The 19,889-nt window shown below is 46.6% G+C and overlaps 1 protein-coding gene across 2 annotated transcripts in view; it reads right to left on the reverse strand.

Moving 5' to 3' along the window:
• The window catches only part of CLTC (clathrin heavy chain), a 1,506,669-nt gene that overhangs the window by 78,481 nt on the left and 1,408,299 nt on the right, over positions 1-19,889 (reverse strand). For both annotated transcript variants that reach the window (XM_069615119.1, XM_069615118.1), the window contains one exon: positions 2,071-2,146. In XM_069615119.1, the coding sequence (XP_069471220.1) occupies positions 2,071-2,146 (76 nt within the window). The remainder of the gene's footprint in view (positions 1-2,070; positions 2,147-19,889) is intronic.

Below are 19,889 nucleotides of genomic sequence, written 5' to 3' on the forward strand. Positions count from 1 at the left end.
ACCGCCTCTTGTCCTGAATCAAGACACGAGACACCCAGCCAGCAGGCATCTGAAACACTAAATGCCCAATTGCCCATTACCTGCCAAATGCCATAGCTATAAATTCTTCTTGGTCAGCAACTGGCTGGAGCAAGTGGAACAGGTGTGAAGACAACTCGAGAAAAGTGACAGCCGGAGGCAGCTCCAGCAAAAGCAGCTTGTAAGGCAAGCACTGCAAAGCGCCCATTTAAAGCCGCCAAATGAATATAAGGAATGTTTTGTTGTGTTATATGACTGCTGGCTGGGACTGGCATCATGGGGGCAGTTGCGAGGGACTTAGCCCCTTGAGGCTCATAGCCCTGTTGTAACTGAAAGGTTTTGAAGACCCTGAAGCCCTTTGGCATGCAGGCAAGCACAGAACTTGTATGACAACCGAGGGAAGAGGGACATGTCATTTGCTGAATAAAATGAGGGGAGAGAGAACCACTTGAGCCAGTCACCTCTTCTGTGATTGCCAGAAGTCAGAAAAGTAGAACGAAAAGATGTGTCCCAAAAATCACTTTTTGGAACGCATCCTTGTCATACTTTTCGTTATCCAGATCCATCAGAAGAGGGGCAAGTGGTTCTTCTCCTTCCCGTCATTTTAGTTAACAAATGACTACCACCACTGGGGGCAAGGGTGCAACTAGATACAAATTTCAGAGGGGGAGATTAACCATAATTTGGGAGCGGGGGTAGCTATATATGCATATAAATGCACTTGTTAACAATGAAATGTGTTACATTATTAATTGCCGGGCCTTTGTTTATTGCCTGCGTCATGTCCGGTTCTGCCACAGCACCGTAGGTTAGCCAAGTCAATGTGACCCAAAATTTCAGGGGACTAAAGGCCGCTCTGCCCAATGGCCGTTGCACCACTGACTGGGGTAAAGGACTAGCTAGCACACATGCCACTGATCTCCCCCACTGTTATTACGCCAGTGTGCCACCTTCTCATGCTCCAGTGTATCTGCCCCATGCGCATGGTGTTCCCCAGGCCTTTTCACTTCCATTAAACTCATAAGGTGACAGAATATGCCAAACAGTACATTTAGCAAGTTGCCATTTTAGGTGGCGAGGATGTCAAATGGAATGCATCGCACCTACAGCATCTTATTCTGCTTGCTCACATGCCTGTATTCTGGCAAAGCCTTTAAACACTGGGTTAGAATAAAACAAATGACAGTCTTACAGATTTTTGTTGGTAAAACACTGGCCAAGCCAAATTGGAATAAGCTAAAGACTCTTGACACAGGTTTCAGTCTCATTTGAGCCAGCCAGAGAAGTATAGGACTTGAAAAAGCAAAACATTTTAAAACTTAAGGGGACTATGCTAAAACGGTAAATGAGTGTACTTCACTCATGGGATTGGGTTGTCAGAGACCAGTTGGGAATCTACATTTTCACATATTTAAAAATGACAAAAAAAGAAGGTGAACTTCAAACACAGGAAGGGCACTTTACTATTGAATGTCTTACACCTATACTTCTCTTTACACGCCACATATTCAAGCAACATCATTCCTTCTATAATTCAAGCCCCCTGTGCTAATATATTGTCTTATTGTTATAAACATGGACATTAACTGGCCTATAGTACGCATAATTGCCACTAGGAAAATCATCCTACATACAATGCTATGAAGCCACATCAGTGACATGTGCGCCATATATCAATAAACATGAGCCATTCTGCCATCAAGGTTTTTCCGCACTTGTCTGTTTGGCAATCTGTCAAGATCCGAACTACCGCATTGCATAGTATTCCCATGCTCTGCTTGATTGGGCAGCAATCAACTGTAGGAAGGCAAAGACGTTTTCTTTTTGTTCTTCGTCTGTTCCTCGGCTCCAACTTAGTGACAGGCTAGCATTTTGTTGCATCTCCATCCCAAATAACAGGAGCAGGAATCGGCGACAGGTTATTTTCAAAATGATGTGCGCTCTGTGAAATTACTACTGTATTTCCTAAAAATGTTTACTCAATTTCTTGTTTAATAACACTGTGCCTCTGTGCATCTACAACTTTATCAACTATGGTGAGTTGGTACTTACCATAGACAATGGGTTGAGTCTCTGTTGCTTGCTCCTCCTCTTTTCTTAGAGATTCAGAGGCGTCTAGTTTATCCACCTGAAAGGCAAAACATGTGTTAATGATCCTTTATGTAAAGTTATTAGGTGGCAGCAATCATCGGAAGCAAGGAGCCTTTTAGGAAATGCAGACATTTAAAGTAGAACACAAATTGTTCCGGTGAAAATGGTTGATGTTAAGACTGTACATAATTTAGCTGTTCCTGTAACTTCTAAATTGAATTTGCAGCCTTCAGTCCTGCTCCAAAATATTGTAAAATGATTAACTTCAATTAATCACCACATTTAAAATTCTTTTGCGAAAAACAAAGTAAAAATGACAGGATTGGGACACGATGACGATGGTCTTTCTGTACTTAAGTGAATTTAAAAGTTAACTGAAGGGAATCTATGGACCAACACTTATACCCATTATAAAGTTTCATCTACTATATTCAACCAACTCTTGTTGATGGAAAATAAATGTGTCCGTGTTCGGTAAAAAGATGCACAAAAAGCCCTTACGTATGCAACATCAATAATACTTATTCAAAATAAAATGTGCAAAGTAAACGTTTGTCAGTACTAGTATGTACATATGAAGCAGGTCCATGTAAATTGTAACCAGTTCTAACCCACCGCTCAAGCATGTTCCTTTTGAAATATGTAGACAGTTTCAACATATCAGACTACTTCATAAACTAAAGCAAGTCTCAGTATGGATTCCAAAACCTCTTCTTTAGAAATTCTAGAAAACTTGCAGCACTACTCAGAGTATTGTGACATGACCAATCCCTGCCTGTAGCATGACAACATATGTACCAGTGTTGACAATGTCTGTGGCATTTGCCCTTTATCTCGATTTTTAGGATATGTTTAATTCATACAACCACAAATGTCACGTGTACATTATTCTATATGTAGAAAAAATGCACAAAGCATATGCATATTAAACACCAAAAATCTGAGCACTTTCAAAATAAAATCCATAGATGCTCAGCATGGTAGCGTGTTAGTTTGGGGAATAAGCCTGGGATAGGTTCAAATGATAATCTGTGCACCTAAAACCAAGCTAACTGAGCATTTGGCATAATTCATGTATGTGTACACTTATAAATGCATCATCATTGCTTAAAAACAGGCAACCGATTAAACTACAATATAGTAATTTCTCCAGAGTCCAACAAAGTCTGCAAGGGCGTTCCAAGTATTTAATAAGGTTAAGGAAAATGGACAAAAAGTATTTCATGTCTGTAAGCAAGCTCCAGTCAAATACCACACACTGGCCCGAATGCCTATTAATGGGAAAGGTGGTTTGTCTGAATAGAATATATGCTTACAGATTACATACGGATCAAACTACCACATACTCAGAACATGCGGCTCTCCATACACATTACGTGTACAAAGTAATTTAATGTAAAGCCTTTTTTAAATCGCTCAGTTAAAGATTTAAACACCTATTCAATGAATCAAAATGATTGCAACAGAAGGAAATCACTGCGTGACTGTCAATATTGGAAACATCCAGAATGCACATAAATGAAAGAAGACGGAAGGGGTTTCCTAAAAATAAAGAGGAATGAGGTATAGTATGCAATTTAGTATGTCAGCAACAATGTTTTGTGACGTCATTCTTTGCTTTTGCTGTATACCTCTCATAATTGTAGGATAGGTGTACACCATAGACTCCCAAGTGTGGTTCCTCAAAGAAGACTGTACAAGACAAGCAAACACACATCAATAGGTTTCCAATGAAATGACACCACTTTTCAACTATTTAAAACAGTTGTTCTGCAGCAAAATCATATAGCAGTTTCCTGATGTATGAAAAGATGATTTGAGATATTCTACCCACAAAGTAGCAGCCTAGCAATGCACTAAACATAACCAGAAAGGCACCAGTCAACAGTACCTGGGCCAATAATAGTGAAGTTACTTGCTAGTAACACTGCTTCTCATGGATGCTTTATCCCTTTACAGATTGCCGATTTGGGGCCATACCAACCATCATGGGGCAGACATTGCCGTGAAACTTGAAACAGTGCAGCACATTAGGACTGAGATTTTGCGTGGGTAATTGCTACTATCTACTGAAAAGATCATGGTCAATCAAGAAGCACTGTCAAAAACGTGTCGAACATGCTGATTAACAAAGGATAAGAAATGTAGCGGACCTTAAAGAAGTACTGTGCTTGTACTGTGGTTGTGCTGCAGAAAAAGCAATACATCGTCAAGAAAAGAATGCTGTCCATTTCACAAAATGGGAATGCAAGAAATAAGATCCACCAACAACAGAAGTTAAAACACAAGATGGGTTATGGCAAGAGTAAACCGTATCCCTGCAAACCATGAAGTTGTCGTCAACATTTCTTCAGGAAATCAGTGACGGGAACGGAATCGAAGATTGTGCTCATGTTGTAGCTCTCTCTCAAATATATACAAAGTAATACCAATCACACAAGGGAATATGGAATGCTAAAAGGAAATTGTCGGAGTCCCGATTTGTGCACATCCTTATACAAGCCAGTGAAGGGGTTACAGGAAAATGCATGACTGACATTCTGTGATTAATTGCACGTCACCACCTAAAGGTGAAAGTGAAAACTATTGTCTTTTCCGAATGCAGTGACGTGGTCTTCAGTTCATGGTAAATACTCTACGCAACGCTGAGGTATTTTTGCCAGCATGATGCAGACATTCTGGAGTTCTAACGAAACAAGTAATAAACTGGCTATTATGCGATAAGTTAAAACCCATTCGAGAAATGTCCTCAAGAGAATGACATGCCTTGACCTCCGTCATCTCTCCCCTGTCAGAGGCAGATTATCCCGGTTTCGCAAGGAATGGAAAGATACACCCTCTGATGCCAAGGCCTTACAGATCATAAGGTACTGCCTCCGGTTTTCCCTTCACCCTCCAGATCAACCCCATAACACCAACTCTGGCCTCTGCAACCTCTCCTGATGAAGGAGATACATCAGCTTCTGGCAAAAGGGGCCACAGAACTGGTACCCTGCTTGGAACAAGGCAAGGGTTGGTACTCAACCTATTTTCTGGTGGCAAAGAAGGACAGCAATCCGAGACCCATTCTGGATCTGCAGCTTCTGAACTTATACTTCAGCAAGGCAGCTAGAACGTCTGTGCTGGGAGACAGATATCAAAGATGGGGAATCTGTGGGAGGAAGGAGTCCATTAGAACTCTAATATATCATGATTAAAACCAAAAGAAACACTTCAGTAGTAAGACAAATAACCAAAGTTGAAACACAACTATCTTAGAGTACCATAGGGGGCCTTATTCACCATGGGTATGCTCTGCGCCATGACATCTTAGATCTTGAAGTAAACATTTTTAGTCTACGTCTTTCCACTAAGTTATTTTATGTCTAAGCAGAAATTATGTTAAGACCTTTCCCAGTGTGAGCCGTAAACACACATTCAATACTATTTACAATCAATTTGTAATATAATCATTAACCAGCATACTTGATCAATTAACTGTTCTGACTCGGGGGACATTTAACTGTTGGAAGAGTGGCTTGATTAATCCATATCTGGTCACATCAGTACATGTTAGTACTACTATTTAGATCATATATTGTAATGTACACCAAAATATAAAATGTTATTTATTGAAACATTTGTGTTAACACTAAAACCTTTATCAGCCAAATATTATGAGAATAGGAGCATAAAGTAAGCTGCCAACTGTGGAAAATGGCACCTTTTGAATTGACAGCTCAGGCAATGAAATTGCATGGGCTTTCAATCTACAAAGGTCAGGTGCAAAAACCAACCAAGCTGCTAGGCCTTTACAGCACTTTGTTCCCGTAATTGCTGTCTGAATTTGCATGACAACCATGCATATTAATTGTCAGGGGGAAAAAGACTGGACAAAACCTACACCAGCATCATGGCCGTTTTTTCTTCAATGCTTAAAGATATAAAAGACAACACATCACTTGACTAATCGGCTTTGAGGGGCAGTGTGACAAATCCCTTGGTGTCTGCATATATCCCAGGGAGGGGGATCCTTCCCATCTGGACACGGAGGCGAGGTAGCTACCCGATAGTCACCATGGGGGCATGGGTGTAATTCTAGAGGGGGGCAAGGGTGTTTGCCCCCCCCCCAACGTTTTTAGAGGGGGGGCAAGGGTGTTTGTCCTCCCCCCCCCAACGTTTGTGGCACACCATTTTGTCCAACTCATTTGGCAGGGCCTCTTTCATTTAGACATCATGCCCCCCCACCACGAAGTTAATCCACTGCCTGGGGGTGGCACTCAGCGGGAGGATCACATGGGAGGGGATCCCTCCATAGGAGAAGGAAAAACTATCAAGAGAGAACGCAGTATGTCAACCACCAAGCTGCCATGCATTGATCACCCAACAGACAGGGCCCAAGCACCCCCACCCTCCATGTCTCCTTTTTCCTTTTGTTAGATACTTCATGGATAGAAACCCTGTCTATCAGAGAGACAATGCTGTGACGAGGAAGAGTGAGGAAAGAGTCCGAGTAGATGGCTACAGAAATACTGACCTGAAGAAGCAAGGCTATGTAGAGCCCTACAAGCAACAAAGACATACCAGTTAGCTATCTGGGATTAGAAAAACTACTTACCATAAAAACTGAAGGACTCTCCTCCGAGTCAGTCCTTCCGCAGAGGAGCATCGAGCTGGGAAGCAAAGCCGCATAGGGAGAACCCGCAACAAACCCGGACACTGGGAGAAGGAAGTCAGCGTCAAAGAAGGCTGAGCGTAGCGAGGGCTCACCTGTAGGCTGGCAGACCCGACTTCAGGTGGCAGGAAGGAAGTGGTCTAGGCGAGACTCAACATACAGCAAGAAACCAGCCTGCCAGAGCCCAGGGGAAGCCAGAGAAGTGTGCTTGTGTTGCTGAGGACCGGGACCCATGCAGACCAAGTTAGAAGGTACACAGAGGGGGACCGGGAAGGCACTGGGAAACCATAGAGGCTATGGTTGGGAGGAAGTGCAGAACCATCTTCTTCATCCCAGTGGGACCAAACAAACTATAAATACTGGGCGAGAGCACCCCAAAGGAACAAGAAGCGAGATAAGGGTCTGGAATAAATATTGAGAGATTTGGAGGGTTATGCATACAAGACAATGCCTGGCAGGATAGTGAACCGGGCCTGAGTAAGACATTCCAAACCTGAGAAAAGGGTTTGGGATCCACATAACCAGAAGAGAAGACCAAGGGAGAAGAGAGATAATTTGGCAAATGTCATAAGAAGACCAACAGAAAAGAAACATTCTTTAGTCAAAGTCAAGAGAAGATCATGGCAAGAGAGAAAAATCCTACGGCAAAAGTCGAGAGAAGACCAGAAGAGGAAAGATAGTATCTGGTAAAAATCCAGATATTATTGCGACTGCTGAAAGAGCCTGCAAGAAGCTTGGGGAATGGAGACATTTTCTCCATCTTGGTGCAACTGTAAAGAATTGCCTGGGAACGCCTAGGAAAGGGAGACCCCCGCCCGCCATCTGTGTGGAATATAGAAATGCCTAATGACGGTTAGGGGAAGGAGGATATTCCCCCATCATATACAAACTGCGTAAAACCATCAAGAAGGAAGGAGATACCCTTCTGGAGTTAGGGCGAATCGTTTTTCTTTTGAAGTGCAACGGACGGAAATAAGTTTGGGACAGTGGACTATTTACTTTTGACTGAGGTTCTGACATTCTTAGTTTTGTTTAAGGCAGGAAAACCCTCTTAGTTATAGGGACAGGAAGGTTTCTTATTTTCTGATAAAAAAAAAGTTTATGCCAACAAGCATGTCACATTTGTTTCCCGTGTCAACTTCTGTACCTGTACAGTAGGCTTATAGGGAATGAGGAATCTCTGGGAGGAATTGTCAAAACCATCAGAAAGATTACCAAAGGTAGTTAACTTGTTCTGCAAAAGGATATATTCTTAAAGACTCCCAAAGGTATGCTAAGAGAACAAATTGAGCCGCAAAACAGAATGCACATTAAACCAGTACGCTCTAAAGGATCTACTTACTCTTGCCCTAGAGGGAATCAAGATGGCTTTGCTTCGTGAAGGTGTGCAATGAAGCCCATGTGGCCGCCTGACCGATATCCCGTGCAGGGAAAGACAATGTAGAGCGTATCTAGCCACCTGACTCAGTGTGGAGTATGTCCCTCGGCCGCCCATCCTGAAAACCTCTGTGTGGGCTGGTTCGTAGCAGATCTTAATGTAGAGAGCAATTCATCAAGAGATGTTGTGGTTGGCTATGGCCATACCTTTAAGGGGCGCAAATCCTCATGGTCAGAAAGGAAAATTCAGCCATCATGGGAAGGTAACATTTTATTGCCTTGTTGGTATCTGGCTTATAGAATCTTGTGTCCGCATTAAAAGGATGAGGAGCATGTAAAAAATAGAGGTTGGATATTTGGTTGGAGATAAAACTCGGACACCACGTTGGGCAAGGAAGAGGGCTTAATCATCAAAGGGACATTTTCCTTTGAGCACTTACCATGTCTCAAGTTTACAAAGTTTTCTATCACTGTAATAAGAGAAGATTAAATCTTAATTCTGTCACACAGACTCGCAGACCATGTAAAATAACCACCAGTACCCAACACTGATAATAAGTTATAAACATTTACAGATGGTTTTAAAATGTCCTTTGCTTTACATACCGACCTTAAAATGCTCCAGCTCCTTGCACATTATAGAGTTTGCATTATTGGACACTGTGAATGGCGTAGCAAACCATACCTCTTGAACACTACACACGGAGGACTTTACATACATGAACCAAGGAATCAAATGCAAAATATCACTCAAGAGTAGATCTACAATGTTATTTTTCTGCTTCAGGGCTTCATTGGTCCAGTTCTTCAACCTCAGAACTGGACACATTCTGGTAATGTCTTCAACATGATTGAAATTGGTTTCTGTGACAAACCCAAGGAATTCGCCTCTTCTCCCCCAAGGGGGAGCTACCCCCTTTGGGACTAGGGAGGTGAGCCTGCTAAGCACAACGCCCCAGAGGGTGCTAGGCAAGAAGGTCTTGCTGGGGGGGACCTCCCCCTCCCCTCAGCCCCCCCTCCCAAGAAGGGCAATCCCAGTATAGTAATAATTGTTATCCTTGGTTATCCCAAAAAGATGACACTTGTGTTGGCTATATGGAAGTGGAATGGTGCACTGACTCGCTACTTCATACATGAGTGGCTGACTTGACTTTCCGATACCTTTCACACACCTTCCGTGCCTGAATTGCAAGCATATAGAAGCGGGGAGACCTCCTACTGGCAAGTGTGCGCCGAGGAGGTAGACCAACACCTGGCGTTCAAGCATGCATAGGCGCCCGCAGAACATCCGAGAGAAACAGAGGTCGGGAACACCACCAGAGTCCTGAGCTGATAGACTGATGGTGGGCCATGGAAAACAAACCACTGAATACTGAAGAGCCCGGCAGAGGGAAGCCATGATACTAACTGTGGCTGAAACGAGAGCAGCTATTGAGGAGCTGACAAAAGCAACCCCAGAGCTCAGTCTGCTCGTAACGGAGATTAAGGTACGCAGTGGCTTTGGGAGACATGGGAGGGGAAGGCCAACCATACACCAAGGCAGGGAGTGAGAAAAATACCCACGGGTGGGGCGAGTACGAGTTTATATCAGGGTGGGGGTACCAGAAAACAAAACCCAGGCAGGGGTAAGCAAGAGTATATCCCAAGATGGGCAATAGAATCTATCACCCACAGCAGGTTACCAGAAACCATACCCAAAGGTGGGGTGCCAGAGAACAGACCCAGGGCGGGATGAGCAAGAGTATACCCCAAGGTGGGGCGAGAGAAGCTTTAGGCCAAGGCGGGCTACCAGAAACCATGGTCCAAGGGGGGAAAGAGAAACCAAATCCCAGAGCGAGGTACAAGACAACAAACAAAACAGGGAGAGAATAACCCAATCCCAATCAGGGACATAAACACCAAAGTAGGAGGAGGATGAAAAAGCCGACAACCCAGAAAAGGAACATGATCACTGGAGAGAAAGGAACACGCTTCCAGGGTGAGGCACCCAGGAACAATACCTGATCCTAACTAGTGAATCAGAAAACAACCCAGCCTGGTTGGTTAACCAGAGACTGACACAAGCTTTTTGATAAAGGGTCAAACAAAAGAGACTTATCAGAGACGAAGATACTCTGAGATAACCCGATAGAAGGAACAAAGAGGCTTGCTGTAGTGACTAGAACTATGAAAAGGGCCAAGAGACAGTGACCCTTGCGACAGGGAGAGATCACGAGGGAGTCAGAAGTCAGTCAGCATTCCTGAGTTCGGGAAGACACCCTCTTGTTCATGGCAAGTTTGTGTTCAAAGTGGAAGGAACAGAATCTACACTATAGTAGGTTTTCTGGATGATGCACTTTGTTTTCTTCCTAGGACATCCTGACAAACACCGATCATTATTTTCCCTAGTGTATTGCTTCACACATCTGGCACAGAGTAGGATTTGAAACGTTTGAATAAAGAATCTTTAAGAAACTGACCGTCAGTCTACTGATTCCGGTATACCACAGCCACCTGCAGCCTGTTTATCGACAAGGTGCTTGTGGGTGAGTTTTCTGGAAAAGTGCATGCCCAAATAATCATTCATTTTGACTCTCACCAACACGAAAACTCTGTCCTTAATGAGTACTGGACACTAGGGCACGCATTTCTTGGGTTTAACTACCGAACCACTGTCGCTCATGAAATGTGTGTATGTATCAATGGGCATTTGGAGAGCATTTGCAGTTCTGGCTAGGAGCACACTGTAATTTGTGCAAGATATTGGAATCTTCAGAGACTGTTTAGTTTAGTAACATGCAGTGTTACTTAATGTGTGATGAATACGTTGGAGAATAAATTAAACAGGAGGGCAAACATTCTTTAGACAAAAGCCTGCTGTAACTAGATTGTCTGAGGAATAATCACTTATTTTTTCTAAGGAATGGCTAGAAGACAGGTATGCCCATATCGGTAAGCTAACAGATACGTCCATTGTTTTTCCTTAATGGTTGACATACTGCGGCTCAAACGTACATTTGGAATGGTTCAGGTCCCATGTCTCCTGTAAAAGGAATAGGCTATGGGCCTTTATAAAATAACCAGATTGTAATACTCATGCCAGCAATATTCCATCTTAATAACTTAATTGGTGTTATTCTCCTCTTATCCAAATAACTGCAAATTCCATATTTATCTTGCAATTTGCCTTACCATTTGGTTAATCACTGCGTCTTACAGTGAAGTGGGTAAACACAAACCTATTGGGGGTAAAAAAACAATACATCATTTTCAAGGTTGGCATGGATGACTTGACTTTTAGATTTTATCATTTGCAACAGAAAGGATGCCCTTGCTTTGTGATGCAAGTTCATTATGAAGCAAACAGTGGAACAGACCGAAAGAACAAATTACTTACCAACTGGTAACGTTCTTTCGACTGGATGTTCCTCCAACGTATACTTCATCTATGACATGTAATGTCCACAGCTCTGCTGCTTTGGAATTTTTTTCTTGGCAGAAGGTGCCCTGCGTCGATGGCATCGAATCGATGTCGCTCAAAGGCCTCCGTCAAGGGTGACGTCATTGAATGTTATAAGTAGCATGCACGGCACCCATAGCTTCAGTTCATGTTTTTTCCCCTTCACAATGTGTGGCAAACGTGCCTATAATACAGGATTAACTGCACTTAGCCTTATTGGAATGAAAGCTGTAATCGCATAGGAAATTCGAGAGGGGTAGGCTGGGAGGGCGATGAGGAATACGTTGGAGGAACATCCAGTCGAAAGAACGTTACCAGTTGGTAAGTAACTTGTTCTTCGAATGGACTGTGTCCTCCGAATGTATTCCTCATATATGACCGACTAAAGCAGTATCCATGATTGGAGGAGGGGGAAGAATTTAGACATACCCAATTAAATGGCAGAGTAAAGCACTACCTTACCAAAGGCGACATCCTAAGCATGGGAAGTACCGAGGGAATAATGCTTAAACCTGTGTATGGAAGACCACATTGCAGCATCGCAGATGTTCTTTACTGGTACACCCCTCTGCAGGGCTGTCGATGTAGCCATGCCCCTGGTGGAATATGCCCGCAAGCCTTCCGGAGAGTCCTTGCCAGGTAACCAGTAGCATTCTGAAATAGTGAGGATGATCCACCTAGACAAGGTCTGCTTAGAAACAGCATGGCCCAATCAGTGTCCAGTACATCCCACAAAGAGCTGGTCGTCCACTCTGACCTTGGTCATTCTAGAAAGATAAAAGCTAAATGCCCTCCTGGAATCCAACCTATGGAGATATGGAGTCTCTCCTCGTCCTTACTAGGATGTGAAGGAGGATAGAAGGCGGGGAGCACCTCCTTCTGACTTAAATGAAATTCTGACACTACCTTACGTAGGAAGGGCTGACATACTCTCAATACAACCCTGTACTTGTGGAACAAAGTAAAGGGTGGCCTAGAAGAAAGGGCCTGCAACTCGCTCACTCTATGAGCAGAGGTAACTGCAACCAGGAAAACTGTCTTAAATGTCAACAATCTCAACAGACAAGAGTGCAAAGGTTCAAACGGAGCACCCATCCGAAACGTTAAGACCAAAATTAAGGTCCCAGACCGGCACCTGAAAAGGTGACGGCAGGAACACATTCGTGAGCCCTTTCAGAAACTGAGTGATCAGTGGAATCTTCAAATAGGAGCATTCCTCGGACGAGAGCTTCAACCTTCTTTCCTCTGCACCAGTCGCAAAACTTAGGCCAACCGCAACGGTACAGGGACTTTGTCACTGGCCGCCATCCGAAAGCAACACATTCATCATGTCATCCGGGAGGTCCCAATCCTATCTGAACTGTTTAGAAACCATGCGTGAAGGTTGAGAGTCTTGACCTCTGGATGGAGAGCCCAACCTTCCTCTTGTGAGAGAAGATCCTCTCTTTGGGGCAGACGTATTGGAGGACAGATGGACATGTCTAGAAGGTCCAGGTACCACGCTCTCCTGGCCCAATCAGGAGCAATGAGGATCATGCGGGTCCCGAACCCTCGTAACCTCCTGAGAACTTGAGGAATGAGGGGGATCAGAGGAAATGTGCACAGAAGCGGGAACAACCAATCCACGACAAACGCGTCTACTAGAGCTCTCTGAGGAAATTCCCTCGAGCAGTACCTTTCGCACTTCTGGTTGGCAAACAGGTCCACCTGCAGGGATCCCCAAAGGGCAAAGATCTCTTGAAGGACTTCCTGAGCTAGTTCCCACTCGTGGGAGACTGCGCTCTGCCTGCACAGAACGTCCGCCGCCATGTTCTCCTCTCCGGCCAGATGAACTGTCGTTAAGGAGATTCCTTCTTGAATTGCCCAGAACTAGCGCTGCATTGCCTCCCTGCACTGAGGGAGTGACCCTACACCACCTCTCTTGTTGAGGGAATGCATGGGCCCCGTGTGTCCGTCATTATCAGGACATTCTTTCCCCGTACAGACAGCAGGAAAGGCTTCAGTGCTAGCCTGATTGCTCTCAGCTCCAAAAGATTGATGTGTAGTTTGGACTCCGATGGAGACCACCGACTGCTGATGGTCAGATCGTTGGCGTGAGCCTCCCCACCCTGTGAGGGAAGTGTCCGTCACTACTGTTACCTCCGGCCATGGTTGCCAAAAAGGCTCCCCCTTCATGAGATTTTCCTCGCTGGCCCACCACAGAAGATCCTGGGAGACCTTGACAGGAACGTGAGATCCGACAACTTGTCTGATAACTGGGACCATTGAGTCCAGAGAGCCCACTGAAGGAACCGCATTCTCAGCCAGACCTCTGGCACCAGAAAAATGCAGGATGCCATGAGGCCGAGCAACCTTAAGAATTCGAAAGCCGGAAGACTCTGGGCTTGTTGAAACTTGGAGACCATCTGGAGAATGTGTTGAGCCCTCACCTTGGGTGGCGAGCACATCCCCAAGGACGTATCAGACACAGCCCGATGTACTAGAGCTGTTGGGAAGGGGTCATATGTGACTTCTTGAAATTGAGGGAGAAGCCCAGTTTGTGAAGGGAGTGGCAGGTGACGCTGAGATGATCCAAGGCTTGATCGGGGGAACACAACCTGATCAGCCAATCATCCAGGTAGGGGTAGATGTGAATCCCCCTTCTCCTGAGATACGCTGCCACCACCACCATGAGCTTGTTGAAGACCCTCGGGCGGAGGTCAACCCGAATGGCAGGACCCGAAACTGATAGTGCGAACCACCAACTGCGAACCTCAGGTATTTCTGTGCTTGAGATGGATCGGCACATGAAAATGAGCATTCTGCAGGTCCAATGCCCCAACCAATCCTGAAGTTGTAAGGCTTGAAGGATCTGAGAAAGAGTGACCATCTCAAACTTGTCCTTCCTGAGGAACTTGTTCAAGTATCTTAAGTTCAAGATGGGTCTCAGCCCTCCGTCCTTCTTGGGAATAAATACGGGGAATACCAACCCTTGTTCCTCTCCGCCACAGGCACTGGTTCTCTAGCGCCTTTCTCTACCAGGGTCAAAATCTTCTGCACATGGAGCGGATCTGGTGGATTGTTGTGAGGCCGTTGTAGAAAAGGAAGGCAGTAGATGTTGAGATAGGCTGCCCCCTACCAGTGAACAATGAGACAAGGACTCAGAGTGGTTTTGAAGCAGCTGTGGCAGTGCCTGATGGTAAAGAGGCTGCTGCATGAGCAGCCTTGGCACCTCTTACCTCGTCCACCACAAGGAAACTTACGTTGGCCCCTCTGACTGGCCATCCCTCTCGCCCTTCCAAATGAGGAGTAGTAGCGAAAGGAACCCCTCCATTGCTGTCCTCTAGGACAAAAAGGCGAAGGTTGTCGAACAGCTGCGCCCAAAGATCTGACAGCTGTTTTGGAGGTCTGCAACCTTTCAAGGCTCTCGTCAGCCTTGCTGCCAAACAGATGCGACCCATCAAAAGGCATGTTGAGAAGACTAGCCTGCACATCTGGTGCAAACCCTGACTTCCGCAACCACGCAAATCGGCGCATCACGATGCTCGGAGCCATGGACCTGCTGACACTATCTGCCGTTTCCAACCCAGACTGAAGGGATTCACACATAGCATCCTTGCCATCCTTCACAATAGCTATAAAGACATCCCTTTCTTCTCCTTCTGGAATGTGCTCAGATGCTCAAGAGATGCAATTCCACAATGCTTGCGAAAGCTTTGCTAAGGCACAGGTGGAGTTAGCCGACTTCAACGCCATACTGCCAGCAGAAAATAACTTGCATGCCCATCCATCATGCGCTTATCGTCCCTATCAGGAGGGATGGTAGGGTATGCTGCCTGATTCGAGGTGGCCATAGCCGCCTGAACCACCAAACTCTCTGGAGTGGGGTGTGTGGACAGGTAGCTGGGGTCGCTACAGGATGGGCAGTATTTCTTGGTCAATTACTTGTTCACCGCCGGAATACTCTCTGGGGTGTTGCAAGTAGAAGCCACCCTCTTTTGCAACGCAACATGAAATGGCAACACCGAGTCAGTGGACAGACCCAGAATATCTGTAAAATTGTCTTGATTAAACTGTACCGGAGGCCTGGACCAGCCCAGGTACTCCACAACTCTCATCAATCTCAAATAAGAGGAGTCCGCAAGATCCCCCAGATCTGACCTACCAAACTCCATCTCAGGGGAAGTGTGAAGGCCACTGGCATCATGCAAGGACTGACACAGATCCTGCATCCGGATCTCTTCAGAAATGAGACACTCCGGAACACCAGAAGTACCATATGGAAGACCAAAAGGACCAACATCCTTGTCCTCATAAATGTCCTGGAGAGACTTCAAGAAGTCGTTCCTTCGGAGAGGAGTACACCTCTTCTCAGTCACAGTCTTCAAAGACTTAGAAGTAGCCTTCCTCGGAGGGTACACAGTCAGAGGGACCTCCAGCGGTAAACTCAGCCAAGATGGGGTCGACGGCCTGATCAGGGGCAAAGACCTGACCGGCGCACCCGACGGGCATGGCGCTGATGGCGTAGACACCTTCAAGGGCTTCGAAGATTTCACAAAGGCTGCGACCTGGAACATCTCTGATGAACGCCTTATGCCTTGTCCAAAAAGGGCTTAGAAGGCTCCCGATGTTTATCACGCCGTCCACCTGGGCCCCCGAGGCGTGCAGTTATCCGGCTGAGACCATTCCCTGCACGCTTCATCAGAAGGCGCGGACGGAACTATTCCCTTGGGACTGAAATAGCTGCAACATCTGCACCCGGAAAGCATACCACTCCTCCGGGGTCAAGGATTTGGTGGGGCTGGTCAACTTTTTCGAGGAGGGCCAATGGTGACGTTGCTTCCTGGACCGCCGCGACTAAGTGGATGAGTAGCACGAACCACTGTGGACCTGGAGCGCTTGCACTTCTTCCGACGAGGAGAGTTCCGTCTCGACTCAGTCGAAAGACCAGCCGACATGGATTTACAGGGCTGGGACACCCTTCCTACAACCTTAAATTTCCCCTTATGCTCCCGCAAGGACATGGCAGTCAACCACTGGCACTTCGAACAGTCATCCGTAGCGTGGTCCTCGGCCAGGCACCACAGACAAATTCTTTGCGGATCCGTAATCGACATCTTGGAGCCGCAGTCCCGACATTTCTTGAAGCCAGACCGCAGGGTTGTCGGGGTAGAAGACAACATAACAAGGAAACTTAACAGTAACCATGAGGCGTGCAAATTTCATGAAGCAAACACGTTGGCAGAAAAAACGGAACTGAGGCTACAGGTGCCATGCGCGCTACTTATTAACATCCGATGACATCACACTCGACGGAGGCCTTCGAGGGACATCGAACCGACGCCAATCGGCACGGGGCGCCCTCTGCCGAAAATGTTTCCGAAGCAGCACAGCTGTGGACATTACATGTGATAGATGAGGAATACGTTGGAGGACACAATCCATTCGAAACATTGTGCCTACTGGGGGTTGTGCAAGACAACCTTGAGGATGAATGAAATCAGCGAGGGTATAACAGAAGAAAAAAATCCAAATCTTCTGTAACTTGAATTAATGGCCTCAGAAATCCCAGGTCCAGAAAAGTAAGAACCAGGCAATCCCCTCATGCCCTTCACTCCGTGCCACTGGACCTATAAATTAAAGGTTAGTGGCACGACAAAAGATACTGCAGAAGCACTACAGCAGGAGGAAAATGGCATTAGAGAGCAGTCAAGACTGCCTTTCCCCTGCTGTGTTCCCTGATCAGTGGTAATCAAATTATATCAGTCTGTAGGCTGCCTGGAAATGGCAACTCAGTCTTGTAAAATGCAACTCTTGGTCAAAATGCACTGCCATGGCTGCCCTTCCCCGACTATTTGCTCTGCTTCCTTCACATCAGGTAGTGCGTGATCTTTGTGGGATGAAACGTCCTAGTAAACACTGCTGTTTGTCGCCCGCAGAGGGACTTCTTGCAGCCGACCCTGGAGTCAGTCCGGCCATTCAACTGGGTGTTCAGACCATGCCTGGCAGCAAATGTTTTGCTGATATCGGGGAAAGGGTGGGCAGTGGGGGGTCTACAACTCGAAATCTCCCTTGCTCCCCCGCGGGCCACCACAAATATTGTTCCTCAATCCCAGACAGAAAAACACCTTTACGCTTACCTTGTAGAGCCGCAACTGTTGTCTTCCAGCATGGCTACTCTGGTCAGACACTGCACGCTTGTGTAAGTTGAGGGGCCTGGCTAGGCGGGCAGCCAGTGTTGCAGGCACATAGGACCGGTCGGTTAAGGTCGATTTAGAAAGACTGATTCAGTATTTCTAAAATCAACCATAATTTTATTCAGGAAAAATAAATCTAGTTATTCACTTGAAACCGGCCACCTCTTCAGATCTGACCCGTAGAGGCAAGTTGTCAATGTTGGGAAAGATGGCCACCTTCCCTTCTTGCAGATGGGAAGCCACCACAAACATGACCTCTGCGATTATGCTCAGGGACAAATTAATAGTTACTGACTGTAGTGACTAACGTACTCTAAGTCCTTAGTCCCCATTCCTCCATACTGAATGGGCGTCCCTCACTAGGGACGGAACCTTTTTCATCTGAAAAAAATCTTCTTCCCCTTTAAATTTAAAGGCTCGCATGGGTACGGCCCAGGGAGCATGTGCCTTCTGGGCTCCACCCACTGGCACCACTTCTCAGTCCCCATTGACGCGTCGACAATATTTAACAATGCCTAACGACACCAGTATTAGGGGGGAGGATGGTGGGACGTATGGAGTAGTCACTACGGTGAGTAACTATTACTTTTATGCCACGTCCCCTTTCCTCCATACTGCATGGGCGATTACAACTGAATGTAGCCACAGGGTGGAGAGGAGACCTTCCTTAAGAAAACAGATTCCTTAGAACCGCCTGTACGAAAGCCGCATCCGACTTCGAGCCGGTGTCCAAACAGTACTGCTTACAGAAAGCGGAAGGGGCTGCCCAGGTGGCCGCCCTGCTGATGACCTGCCACGGAACCTGCAGTTGGAAGCGAAGGCAGTGGTCTTGGCTCCGACAGAGTGGGCGTGCATGTTAGCTGGAAGTTGTTTGTGCTGCCCCTCATAGGCCTCCTTGATGGCCGAAACCATCGACCTTGCTATAGAGTCCTTGGATGCCTGATAACTGGGCCTTCACCCCCTCCTTGCCCCGTGAACGTGACAAATGGAGTGTCTGACTTGCGGAAGCCCTTGGTCCTGTCCAGATAGAATTTCAGAGCGAGTCAGACATCCAGACAGTGCAAGACCCTCAGCGCCACGTCCTAAGGGTCAGCCAAAAAACATAGGCAAGACTATTTCCTCGTTTAGATGGAAAGCAGGGTGTACCTTAAGTAGGAACACGGGGTGTGTCCGCAGGACCACCTTATCCCTGTGAAAAGTGGTATAGGGTTCTGAGGCCACCAGTGCCTGGATCTCGCTGACTCTGCGAGCAGAGGTGAGTCCCACTAACAAAGCTGTTTTAATGGTGACCAGTCTGATGTCCGTGGATGCCATTGGCCTGAAGGACTTGTGCGCCAAGGCGCCCAGCACCACATTGAGATCCCACACGGGGTATGGCCTCTTGATGGGCAGGTAGAGGCTGGAGAGGCCCGCCAAATGTCTCCTGACTATCCGGTTGGAAGAGAAGACCCCCCCCCCTCTTCTGAATTTCTTTAAGCCCCTATGGCAGCCAGATAGGTGCGGCATGTGTCCACCTGCACGCCTGAGTGCGTAAGGTGTGCCGAGAAGGAGAGCACATCATCCAGCGTGCACGTAAAGGAGGCTGATCTCTTTAGAGTCCGCCCAGTGACAGAACCTGGTCCATTTACTCTTGTACTGGCTCCTGGTAGCCTTGCTCCTAGCGGCCTGAATGATTTCCAGGTTAGCCTGTGATAGGCTCAGGTGCTTGAGTGACCTGCTCAGGAACCACGCTGCGAGGGCTAACTTCTGTGGGGCGGGTGTATGACCTTGCCCCCTTGCTGCGCCAGAAGATGAGTTGGGCCCATCGGAAGGGGAATAGGTGGTCTGTCCGTGAGGCTGAGAAGTTCGGAGAACCACTGTCTCGCCGGCCACCATGGAGCTATCAGAATGACGCTGAGGTGACACGATTCATTTATCTTGCAGATCACCCTGTGGCTCAGGGGTTTGGGAGGGAAGGCATACGCTGTCTAGCCGTCCCACTGTATCTGGACTGCATCACCCAGGGAGCCGGGGCCCTAACCCTGCCAGGACATGAACTGCTGGCACTTCCTGTTGTCCCAGGATGCAAAAAGATGCACTTGAAGATGCCCACATCTGCTGAAGATCTCCAGCATTAACCGGTCGTTCAATTGCC

Source organism: Ambystoma mexicanum, chromosome 9 (assembly GCF_040938575.1).
Source record: "Ambystoma mexicanum isolate Mex_15411 chromosome 9, UKY_AmexF1_1, whole genome shotgun sequence".
NCBI lineage: Eukaryota > Metazoa > Chordata > Amphibia > Caudata > Ambystomatidae > Ambystoma > Ambystoma mexicanum.